The sequence below is a fragment of the Scyliorhinus canicula genome, chromosome 8, assembly GCF_902713615.1.
Source record: "Scyliorhinus canicula chromosome 8, sScyCan1.1, whole genome shotgun sequence".
NCBI classification, from domain to species: domain Eukaryota; kingdom Metazoa; phylum Chordata; class Chondrichthyes; order Carcharhiniformes; family Scyliorhinidae; genus Scyliorhinus; species Scyliorhinus canicula.
In genome coordinates, this window is record NC_052153.1 from 190745156 (window position 1) to 190757864 (window position 12709).

Sequence of the window (12709 nt, forward strand, 5' to 3'; positions counted from 1 at the left end):
TCGGGTCCGCCCCCCCGCCCCCCCCTCGGGTCCGCCCCCCGCCCCGCCCTCGGGTCCGCCCCCCGCCCCGCCCTCGGGTCCGTCCCCCGCCCCGCCCTCGGGTCCGCCCCCCCTTCGGGTCCGCCCCCGCGTCCGCCCCCCTGCGTGTCCGCCCCCCCTTCGGGTCCGCCCCCCTCGGGTCCGCCGCCCTCTCGGGTCCGTCCCCCCCTCGGGTCCGCCCCCCCCCGCCCCTTGGCCCCCCCCCCCTGGCCCGCCCCGCCGGCCCCGCCCCCTCCGCCCCCCCCCCCCCCCCCCCAAGGGCGCCGAAGTTCAGCTTGCCCGGGGCGCCAGCAACCCTAGAGCCGACGCTGCTCACACACACACCACCCTCATCCCCACAACCACCCTCACACTCACACCACCCTCATCCCCACAACCACCCTCACACTCACACCACCCTCATCCCCACAACCACCCTCACACTCACACCACCCTCATCCCCACAACCACCCTCACACTCACACCACTCTCACTCCCACAACCACCCTCACACACACACCACCCTCATCCCCACAACCACCCTCACACTCACACCACCCTCATCCCCACAACCACCCTCACACACACACCACCCTCATCCCCACAACCACCCTCACACTCACACCACTCTCACCCCCTCACCACCCTCACACACACACCACTCTCACTCCCACAACCACCCTCACACTCACACCACTCTCATCCCCACAACCACCCTCACACTCACACCACTCTCACCCCCACAACCACCCTCACACTCACACCACCCTCATCCCCACAACCACCCTCACACTCACACCACCCTCATCCCCACAACCACCCTCACACACACACCACTCTCACTCCCACAACCACCCTCACACACAGGGCCGGCTCAAGGCACCGGCAACTCGGGCAGTCGCCCGGGGCGCCATGTGCTAGGGGGCGCCAGAGACTCGGGTCCCGCGCATGCGCAGTTGGGCCGGTGCCTGCCAGCGCATGCACGGTGGCCACCCGCCCCCAGGGCGGCCCCCCGGCTCGGTCCGCCCCCCCCCCCCGCTCAGTCCCCCCCGCCCCCCCTCGGCTCCAATTTTGCGAGTTGAACCTCAACGACCTGTCCAGTGACTGACACGTAACGTGTAATTGCAGTAGTGTCACTGCCATCAGTTTCAGAGGAGTTGCTGTTGCTTGTGCTTGTGTTGGAATAAAATGCTGAGCGACTGATAGTTAAATCAAAAGAGTGAAGGAAGAGGAAATGGCAAATGCCGCGGAACGTTGCCGTCACCAGTACCACTTGTCCTGTCTCTGCAAATGGTATGTGTATTGTTCATTAGTGTCAGAGTTTGTAATGTAATGCGGAGCTCCCCTCTCCTCTCCTGTAAGCTGTGTAAGAAGTCTTACAACACCAGGTTAAAGTCCAACAGGTTTGTTTCAAACACGAGCTTTCGGAGCACGGCTCCTTCTTCACCTGAAGAAGGAGCCGTGCTCCGAAAGCTCGTGTTTGAAACAAACCTGTTGGACTTTAACCTGGTGTTGTAAGACTTCTTACTGTGCTCACCCCAGTCCAACGCCGGCATCTCCACATCATGGCCTGTAAGCTGTGGCACTGTGTACAGTGCTCTTGCCTTTTCAGTCAGAAGGTTGCGTGTTCAAGTCTCACTCCATAGGTTTGAGCACTCAATCTAGACTGACAATCCAGTACAGCTCTCAGGAAGTTTATTCTTTCATTCTCTGCCAGCTTCTGCTTTAAGGAGAGTGGCTGTAGGCTAGAGCCTAGATTGTGCATTGCGGAAGGGGTTTGAAGCTGTCTGTCGCAGAGCAGAGGACACTGGTCGTGGTCGGCGGGCCTGAAGGAAGGGCAATCGCCGGGGTTGGAGTTCGACATCATGCGAGGAAGTGAGACCCCGCTGAGTTAGGAGGTTTCCTGTGACGTGTGTGTCAACCCCCCCCCCCCCACCCCACAACACCATCCTCACACCACTCTCACCACCCTCACACTCACACCACTCTCACCCCCTCACCACCCTCACACTCACACCACCCTCACCCCCACAACCACCCTCACACTCACACCACCCTCACCCCCACAACCACCCTCACACTCACACCACTCTCACCCCCACAACCACCCTCACACTCACACCACCCTCACCCCCACAACCACCCTCACACTCACACCACCCTCACCCCCACAACACCATCCTCACACCACTCTCACCACCCTCACACTCACACCACTCTCACCCCCACAACCACCCTCACACTCACACCACTCTCACCCCCTCACCACCCTCACACTCACACCACTCTCACCCCCTCACACTCACACCACTCTCACCCCCTCACACTCACACCACTCTCACCCCCACAACCACCCTCACACTCACACCACTCTCACCCCCTCACCACCCTCACACTCACACCACTCTCACCCCCTCACACTCACACCACTCTCACCCCCTCACACACACACCACTCTCACTCCCACAACCACCCTCACACTCACACCACCCTCATCCCCACAACCACCCTCACACTCACACCACCCTCATCCCCACAACCACCCTCACACTCACACCACTCTCACCCCCTCACCACCCTCACACACACACCACTCTCACTCCCACAACCACCCTCACACTCACACCACTCTCATCCCCACAACCACCCTCACACTCACACCACTCTCACCCCCACAACCACCCTCACACTCACACCACCCTCATCCCCACAACCACCCTCACACTCACACCACCCTCATCCCCACAACCACCCTCACACACACACCACTCTCACTCCCACAACCACCCTCACACACAGGGCCGGCTCAAGGCACCGGCAACTCGGGCAGTCGCCCGGGGCGCCATGTGCTAGGGGGCGCCAGAGACTCGGGTCCCGCGCATGCGCAGTTGGGCCGGTGCCTGCCAGCGCATGCACGGTGGCCACCCGCCCCCAGGGCGGCCCCCCGGCTCGGTCCGCCCCCCCCCCCCGCTCAGTCCCCCCCGCCCCCCCTCGGCTCCACCCCCCCGCCCCCCCCTCGGGTCCGCCCCCCCGCCCCCCCTCGGGTCCGCCCCCCGCCCCGCCCTCGGGTCCGCCCCCCCGCCCCGCCCTCGGGTCCGTCCCCCGCCCCGCCCTCGGGTCCGCCCCCCCTTCGGGTCCGCCCCCGCGTCCGCCCCCCTGCGTGTCCGCCCCCCCTTCGGGTCCGCCCCCCCTCGGGTCCGCCGCCCTCTCGGGTCCGTCCCCCCCTCGGGTCCGCCCCCCCCGCCCCTTGGCCCCCCCCCCCCCGGCCCGCCCCCCCGGCCCCGCCCCCCTCCGCCCCCCCCCCCCCCCCCCCCCCCCCAAGGGCGCCGAAGTTCAGCTTGCCCGGGGCGCCAGCAACCCTAGAGCCGACGCTGCTCACACACACACCACCCTCATCCCCACACCACCCTCACACTCACACCACCCTCATCCCCACAACCACCCTCACACTCACACCACCCTCATCCCCACAACCACCCTCACACTCACACCACCCTCATCCCCACAACCACCCTCACACTCACACCACTCTCACTCCCACAACCACCCTCACACACACACCACCCTCATCCCCACAACCACCCTCACACTCACACCACCCTCATCCCCACAACCACCCTCACACACACACCACCCTCATCCCCACAACCACCCTCACACTCACACCACTCTCACCCCCTCACCACCCTCACACACACACCACTCTCACTCCCACAACCACCCTCACACTCACACCACCCTCATCCCCACAACCACCCTCACACACACACCACTCTCACCCCCTCACCACCCTCACACACACACCACCCTCACCCCCTCACCACCCTCACACACACACCACCCTCACCCCCACAACCACCCTCACACTCACACCACTCTCACCCCCTCACCACCCTCACACTCACACCACCCTCATCCCCACAACCACCCTCACACTCACACCACTCTCACTCCCACAACCACCCTCACACTCACACCACCCTCATCCCCACAACCACCCTCACACTCACACCACCCTCACCCCCACAACCACCCTCACACTCACACCACTCTCACCCCCTCACCACCCTCACACTCACACCACCCTCATCCCCACAACCACCCTCACACTCACACCACTCTCACCCCCTCACCACCCTCACACACACACCACTCTCACTCCCACAACCACCCTCACACTCACACCACCCTCATCCCCACAACCACCCTCACACTCACACCACCCTCATCCCCACAACCACCCTCACACTCACACCACCCTCATCCCCACAACCACCCTCACACTCACACCACTCTCACTCCCACAACCACCCTCACACTCACACCACTCTCACCCCCTCACCACCCTCACACTCACACCACCCTCACCCCCTCACCACCCTCACACTCACACCACTCTCACCCCCTCACCACCCTCACACTCACACCACCCTCACCCCCTCACCACCCTCACACTCACACCACTCTCACCCCCTCACCACCCTCACACTCACACCACTCTCACCCCCTCACCACCCTCACACTCACACCACCCTCACCCCCACAACCACCCTCACACTCACACCACTCTCACCCCCTCACCACCCTCACACTCACACCACTCTCACCCCCTCACCACCCTCACACTCACACCACTCTCACCCCCACAACCACCCTCACACTCACACCACTCTCACCCCCTCACCACCCTCACACTCACACCACTCTCACCCCCTCACCACCCTCACACACACACCACCCTCACCCCCAAGACATCTCCAACACCACTACCCCCCCCCCCCCCCCCGGCCCGCGATGCAATCACGCACCTTGTCTTGTGTCCTGCAGGAGCCTGTGGTGATGGGGTCAGGCCCTTCTGGTGCCCCCCGCCCTCGACTCCAGCCACAGCCGGAACCCCTGGTGTCGACCAGCGACGGAGACAGCACCGACGCGGCCGAGGACGGGAGTCATCGACCCCGGAACTCTGGCAGGGATAACACTGACTTCCCGTAACAGCAGTCTCCAACACCCTCCACCATCCCAGAGACACTCACTACAGATGGGCATTTTAGTGAAAAGGCTCCTGGGACATTCTCTTGTGCGCACCACACATGTGCTCCAATACATCAGGTGGCAGTAGGAACTCCCGAGGGAGTGCCTTGCCCCACAACCCGTCTCCACCCCCCCCCCTCCCCCCCCATCGCACCGTCGGGCAGCCTGAGAAAGGGGGAGATGATGGGGCCCATGCCGGAACACCGCAGCACCTCGCCTTCCCCCCCTGCCCTGTCCCTGGTGCATCACATGGGCAGCACCACGCCACCTGGGACACCCGAGTAGTAGCCGGGTTCATCCAGGCCCGGTCGCCCCAGAAGATGGCTGACAGTGGGGACCCAGATCACAGGGAGGGTGGGAATCATGTGTCCTGCAGGCCGCCTCTACTCTTGATGTACCATCTGGGAACCACCTAGACAAAACGTTAGGGCCCATAAGGCCAGAAAGGTAGACACCAGTTAAGTTGGCATGGGTGCAGGGCACAGTATAGCATTAGGGCCTAGGGCACAAAGCTGTATATATATTTTCACATTAAACACCTGTGCACAATATTACAACCTGCCTCGGTGCTCTGTCAGAAGAGTGTGGGGGGTGGGCTGGCTGGCTGCAGGGGGGAGGGGAGAATCGGGGTGGCCTTGGGGGTGGCCTTGACCCAGGGAACATACTTCAGCCGGCACTCACTGCTCTTATTTTTAATGATTCTTTGTTCGCTGTCCTCATGAAATCTTTTTTTAAAATAAATTTAGAGTGCATCATTTTTTTTTCCAATTAAGCGGCAATTTAGCGCAGCCAATTCACCCAGCCTGTACATCTTTGGGTTGTAGGGATGAGAACCACGCAGACACGGGGAGAATGTGCAAACTCCACATGGACAGTGACCCGGGGCCGGGATCGAACCCGGGTCCTCGGCACCACAAGGCAACAGTGCAAACCACTGCGCCATCGTGACATCCCAGTCCTCGTGAAGCCATTAATCTTTTTCCCCAGATCCTAAGAACAATGGAACGGGGATTGGCTTGCCTCCCCACGTCTCTCCACACCCTTTAGCTAAATTCCACACCCATCCACAGGAAAGCAGATCTGCTTCCTGTTCCTCACTTGCTCAACAAGCTCTCCCATTGGGAGCTCTGAGAACCTTGCTGTCTGTTGCTTCAGTAACGTGCTACCCACCAGCCACCTCTAGAAAGGGAACCTTCCCTTCAAAGACTGCAAGCCATCTTCCGTTAGCTGCAGCCCCACCAAACGTTTGCCCTCCCAAAGCACCACCTGTCCAACAAGAGCACACTCGGGGCAGGCATTTCCCTCATTAACGTCGACCTGACCTCCTGCTAATCTGATCAGTGCAGACGCCCTTTCCACGTTCAATATGTGTCGAAGATGACAATCCACCAGACTATGATTACTAAATACTAAATACTAAAGTAACATTTAGATTTGATGATGTGTGATATCTTTTAGCACCTCCTTTAAAACAATTTGATACAAATTTGTCCTGTTCCTACAGAATTAATATGAACTGAAATCTGCCCCTACTAATTTTCATTATAGAAATTTCATAGAATTTACAGTGCAGAAGGAGGCCATTCAGCCCATCAAGTCTGCACCGGCTCTTGGAAAGAGCACCATACCCAAGCCCACACCTCCACTCTATCCCCATAACCCAGTAACCCGACCCAACACTAAGGGAAATTTTGGACACGAAGGGCAATTTAGCATGGCCAATCCACCTAACCTGCACATCTGTGGACTGTGGGAGGAAACCGGAGCACCCGGAGGAAACCCACAAACACACGGGGAGAATGTGCAGACTCCGCACAGACAGTGAACCAAGCCGGAATCGAACCTGGGACCCTGGAGCTGCGAAGTAATTGTGCTAACCACAATGCTACCATGCTGCTATTATATTAGCAGGATATAATTGACTCGTTGCTAAATTTGAACCAAAGTTTAGTCTGCTTCGGCAAATCACTATTCTTTTTCCAATTGTAGGACTTGTTAAAGGCACCATGGAATCGCTGCAATCTGTGGAGGCCCTGGGAGTGTATCTGAAGGTACAGTCCTCCCCTGCAATGCACTAATTTAATTACAGTTTCCCATGAGATTGAAAGAAATACATGTTGCTAATTATTAATTCGATCACAGGAAATGTGTTCTGTTCTCCACAGGTCCCTTTAAAAGTGTCCCTCTCCTATGGGAAGTCTTGGGGTTCAATGGAAGTGTTGCAAGATGTGGAAACAGCCAGTCGCTAACAGCGTCAATACCTGCTTCAGGATATTAGCCAGTGCTTTATGAAGCACAGTCATCTTAATGGCATTATAACTTTCCTTTCACTTACTTACTGTAGCTTGGGACGAAATTAGGAATGCTGAACTGTTTTTATTTAACCAGGTTATATGGATTCTGTTCAATTGATGTTGATCAGCAGAAATGTTTCTAAGTATCCAGTTGATAGCACTGTGCAATGAAGCAGATTATTTCCTCATAGTTTGTTTGGAAACACTGCCGTTGAAGGTTTTTGCTGGGAAATAATTAATATCTCCCCTCCTGCGCTTGCTCCTCATCCGTGCAGTGAATGTGGTTGTGTTTGAAAGGGCCAATGCTGAGGACTCCAGCAGAATGTACGTGAATACAGCTCGTTACCCCAATCCGCCTCACCAATTTGGGGCTCCGGCGAAGAATTGTTTATTCGACAGAAAACCAGGAGAAAGTAAGATTTTGTAAAAATTGATGATGTCCCGATATTGCAGGTTCCACGCTCTCCCAATCTCCTGTTTAAATTAAAACATTTTGAATTTAAATGTAGAAATAATTTCATCTGGTCACTGTGATGGTTGCCTTGGGCACACTCGGCTCTGTTGGTCTGATGACTGCAGAAAGAAGTCTTACAACACCAGGTTAAAGTCCAATTCACCTGAGTAAGGAGCAGTGCTCCGAAAACTAGTGTTTGAAACCAACCTGTTAGACTTTAACCTGGTGTTGTAAGACTTCTTACTGTGCTCACTCCAGTCCAACGCCGGCATCTCCACATCAGGTCTGATGACTGATTGAGGATTTGGACCAGTGAAAAATGAGGCAACACGGATTCTCCAAGGGTGGTCGCTGGGTGTGATATTCCACAGTGGGGAAAACCGGACAGATTTCCCATCTCACGCCAATTCACATTAATTCAGCGTGTGTAATCTCTCTCGGGCAGTCCCTCAGGATTGAGGGTGACATGCTTCCACTCCGGCGAGGTGGGTTCTGCGGTGGCCGAATCGTCTGATCCTGGATCCGCAGACTCTGCCACAGGTTTGGCGGGTGATGTTTGGTGAAGTGGGCGGGTGGGTGGGACGCTCTGGATTCTGCGCTCTCCGGCCGCTGTTTACGCTTGGCCTCCGCTACGACGCTCGCGGTGATAGGCGCCTTCGCGCATGCTCTTCCTCTAGATTGTGCATTCTAAGGCAAGCAATTCCCACGTGTCGATGGGGCTGTTGCATTTATTTCGGGAGTGTAATAGTGTGTGTAATATTGATGTCAGAGTGAAGGGTGAATACGGAGTAAATGGCACAGCGATGTTCTAGCTGTCCAGCCAGCCCTCCCAGACAGTGTGAAACGCTGCCGCAGGGTTCAGAAGGCAGAATGTGGGAAGGAAAGTTTGTGAGAACAGAGAGGAAAATTTCTGTTATGTTTCAAAAAGCAACGATGAGTGAATGCAAGGCACAGAATTGGTGATTCTAGGTAGCATCTGGCTGTGTGACGCACCCCAGCAGCCCTTAAACCTTGCCAAGAAAACAAAGTGTAGAAGTCCAGCCTACAGTGTTAGAAGTGATCAGAAATATTCTCAAGTTGCTTCACAACTCCTGTGTTGTGTGTTTAGTGATTTGTTTGTGGTGTAAGTATTTCAGAACGTTCTCCTCATTAAATCTGCTGACTCGGCTCATTTGTATTCTGGCTGTATTTTACTCTAGATCCCGCTGATCGACTCTGCCCTCCTTCGAGGTCAGACAAAGTAGTGTAACGAGCAGTACATTCACTGGCATGTAAAGCTTATGGGAACATTATATACAATAACACCGTCTCTATGGCACTGAAAAGGCCATTTGTTCCAGCAGTTTCATGCTGGCACTTAAGCTCCGCACAAGTCTTTTTCCATTTTTAGGCAGAGTGCTCTTTCAGAAGATCGGTGTAGACCCGATGGGCCAAATGGCCTCCTTCTGCACTGTAGGGATTTTATGTACTTATCTAAATGAAATACTTCAATAGGTGAATACTCTGAAACTGTTTCTGAAAAAATAATTTTTGCATATACAAGCATAATGATTAATAATAATAATCTTTATTGTCACAAGTAGGCTTACATTAACACTGTAATGAAGTTACTATGAAAAGCCCCTCGTCGCCACATTCCGGCGCCTGTTCGGGTACACAGAGGGAGAATTCAGAATGTCCAAATTACCTAAGAGCACGTCTTTCGGGATTTGCGGGAGGAAACCGGAGCACCCGGAGGAAACCCACGCAGACACGGGGAGAACGTGCAGACTCCGCACAGACAGTGACCTAGCGGGGAATCGAACCTGGGACCCTGGCGCTGTGAAGCAACAGTGCTAATCACTGTGCTACCGTGCCGCCCATAATTCAGTAATAATGGCACTATTTGCACATTCAATCATGCTGTGGCTCATGAAGAACTTTACCAAGTAACCTTCTGAAATGCTATTGTACAGATAGTCAGCACTGTCTCTTTCTATTAAGATGTTACTTGCTGAGCAAACCGGATTCCAGATGATTACCTGTCTTACTAACCATAAACCATGAAAATGAGGAGGAAGAGCTACTGACCCCAAAAGGATAGAACTTGAGTAACACCTTTGGGATTTATAAATTATAAGATCTATTAACAAGAAAAAAAACATAAACACATAAGATCAAAGTTACACAGTTAAAATAGTCTTACAGAACAAACCCCAAAAAACACACTTGGCCAAAGCACACAAGTAAACTATCTTCTTGGAAACAACTCCCTTATAGATTTGTAACTTTTTAAAAATCCAGTAATATTACCCAAAGCAAAGAATTGTTGTCACGTTAAATAAATGGTTACCACATGAGTCCTCAAACATTTCCACTAAGATGTGGAAATCCAAACAGAACGTTCAGAATCCAATTGGTTTCTGGAAACAAAGACTTTTCTGGCTTGAAAATGGCCGACTGCTTCAAATTCAAAACCTTCACACCTTCTCAGCCCACAGATCTGGGGTGGGGTTCTCCGATCGCCGACGCCGAAATCGCCTTCAAAGATCGGCCGGGGAATCCATTTTCATGCCGTTGTTCCGCCCCCTCAAAAATGGCGGACTCGAGGAGTACGCCTCACGCTATTGAGGCGACCTCAGGATTCCCCCGATGGGCCGACTTCCCGACGGCGTAAACCTAGTGTGGCGGCTGCGGACTGTGTCCAGCGCTGCCACAGTGGGGGGCGGGGATGGGGGGGGGGCTTCAGCGGGGGCTGGGGGGACTGGTGGGGGGTGGTCCGGGGGTGGCGAGGGTGTTACGGGGTGACAGTTTTTCACAGGCCATGTCCCTGCGCGATTGGTGCCATGTTGTAAGGCGCGGCCGCCTCAGGCCGCTACGCTTCACATGCACAGCCATGGATCCGGCCATTCTGCATCCATATCGGCAGGAAAAGGGGCTTTACGTTGCGCGGCTGCGAGCCCCTCACCGGTCCCGGCATCGGTGAGAGTTCAGCGCCTCTTTTTGCGTTGTAAAATTCTCCGTTTGAGCCGGAATTTGGCCGCTGAAAAGGAGAATCCAGCCCCTGGCCTCCAGGATATTTCTCCCATGCAACCACCCAATTTTACATTAGTGATGGAAAGGGATAAGTATACCCCGCAGGGCAAGAGTTATAGCTGGGGGAAGGGCAATTATGATGCCATTAGACATGAATTAGGATGTGTAGGTTGGAGAAGTAGGCTGCAAGGGTTGGGCACACTGGATATGTGGAGCTTGTTCAAGGAACAGCTATTGCGTGTTCTTGATCAGTACGTACCAGTCAGACAGGGAGGAAAGGGTAGAGCGAGGGAACCGTGGTTTACCAAAGAAGTGGAATCTCTTGTTAAGAGGAAAAAGGAGGCCTATGTGAAGATGAGGCGTGAAGTTTCAGTTGGGGCGCTTAATAGTTACAGGGAAGCGAGGAAGGATCTAAAGAGAGAGCTAAGACGAGCAAGGAGGGGACACGAGAAGTCTTTGGCAGGTAGGATCAAGGAAAACCCAAAAGCTTTCTATAGGTATGTCAGGAATAAAAGAATGACTAGGGTAAGAGTAGGGCCAGTCAAGGACAGTGGTGGGAAGTTGTGTGTGGAGGCTGAGGAGATAAGCAAGATACTAAATGAATACTTTTTGTCAGTATTCACTCAGGAAAAAGATAATATTGTGGAGGAGAATGCTGAGACCCAGGCTATTAGAATAGATGGCATTGAGGTGCGTAGGGAAGAAGTGTTGGCAATTCTGGACAAGGTGAAAATAGATAAGTCCCCGGGGCCTGATGGGATTTATCCTAGGATTCTCTGGGAAGCCAGGGAAGAGATTGCTGAGCCTTTGGCTTTGATTTTTAGGTCATCATTGGCTACAGGAATAGTGCCAGAGGACTGGAGGATAGCAAATGTGGTCCCTTTGTTCAAGAAGGGGAGTAGAGATAACCCCGGTAACTATAGGCCGGTGAGCCTAACGTCTGTGGTGGGTAAAGTCTTGGAGAGGATTATAAAAGATACGATTTATAATCATCTAGATAGGAATAATATGATTAGGGATAGTCAGCATGGTTTTGTGAAGGGTAGGTCATGCCTCACAAACCTTATCGAGTTCTTTGAGAAGGTGACTGAACAGGTGGACGAGGGTAAAGCAGTTGATGTGGTGTATATGGATTTCAGTAAAGCGTTTGATAAGGTTCCCCACGGTCGGCTATTGCAGAAAATACGGAGGCTGGGGATTGAGGGTGATTTAGAGATGTGGATCAGAAATTGGCTAGTTGAAAGAAGACAGAGAGTGGTGGTTGATGGGAAATGTTCAGAATGGAGTTCAGTTACGAGTGGCGTACCACAAGGATCTGTTCTGGGGCCGTTGCTGTTTGTCATTTTTATAAATGACCTAGAGGAGGGCGCAGAAGGATGGGTAAGTAAATTTGCAGACGACACTAAAGTCGGTGGAGTTGTAGACAGTGCGGAAGGATGTTGCAGGTTACAGAGGGACATAGATAAGCTGCAAAGCTGGGCTGAGAGGTGGCAAATGGAGTTTAATGTGGAGAAGTGTGAGGTGATTCACTTTGGAAAGAATAACAGGAATGCGGAATATTTGGCTAATGGTAAAATTCTTGGTAGTGTGGATGAGCAGAGGGATCTCGGAGTCCATGTACATAGATCCCTGAAAGTTGCCACCCAGGTTGATAGGGTTGTGAAGAAGGCCTATGGTGTCATGGCCTTTATTGGTAGAGGGATTGAGTTCCGGAGCCATGAGGTCATGTTGCAGTTGTACAAAACTCTAGTACGGCCGCATTTGGAGTATTGCGTACAGTTCTGGTCGCCTCATTATAGGAAGGACGTGGATGCTTTGGAACGGGTACAGAGGAGATTTACCAGGATGTTGCCTGGTATGGAGGGAAAATCTTATGAGGAAAGGCTGATGGACTTGA

The 12709-nt window shown here is 54.1% G+C and overlaps 1 protein-coding gene across 3 annotated transcripts in view; it reads left to right on the forward strand.

Moving 5' to 3' along the window:
* poln (polymerase (DNA directed) nu) overlaps positions 1-8357 on the forward strand; it is a 479439-nt gene extending 471082 nt beyond the window's left edge. For all 3 annotated transcript variants that reach the window (XM_038805894.1, XM_038805895.1, XM_038805896.1), the window contains 2 exons: positions 7039-7100; positions 7215-8357. In XM_038805894.1, coding sequence (XP_038661822.1) covers positions 7039-7100; positions 7215-7298 — 146 coding nt within the window. In that variant the 3' untranslated portion in view covers positions 7299-8357. The remainder of the gene's footprint in view (positions 1-7038; positions 7101-7214) is intronic.
* Positions 8358-12709: the final 4352 nt, after the last annotated feature.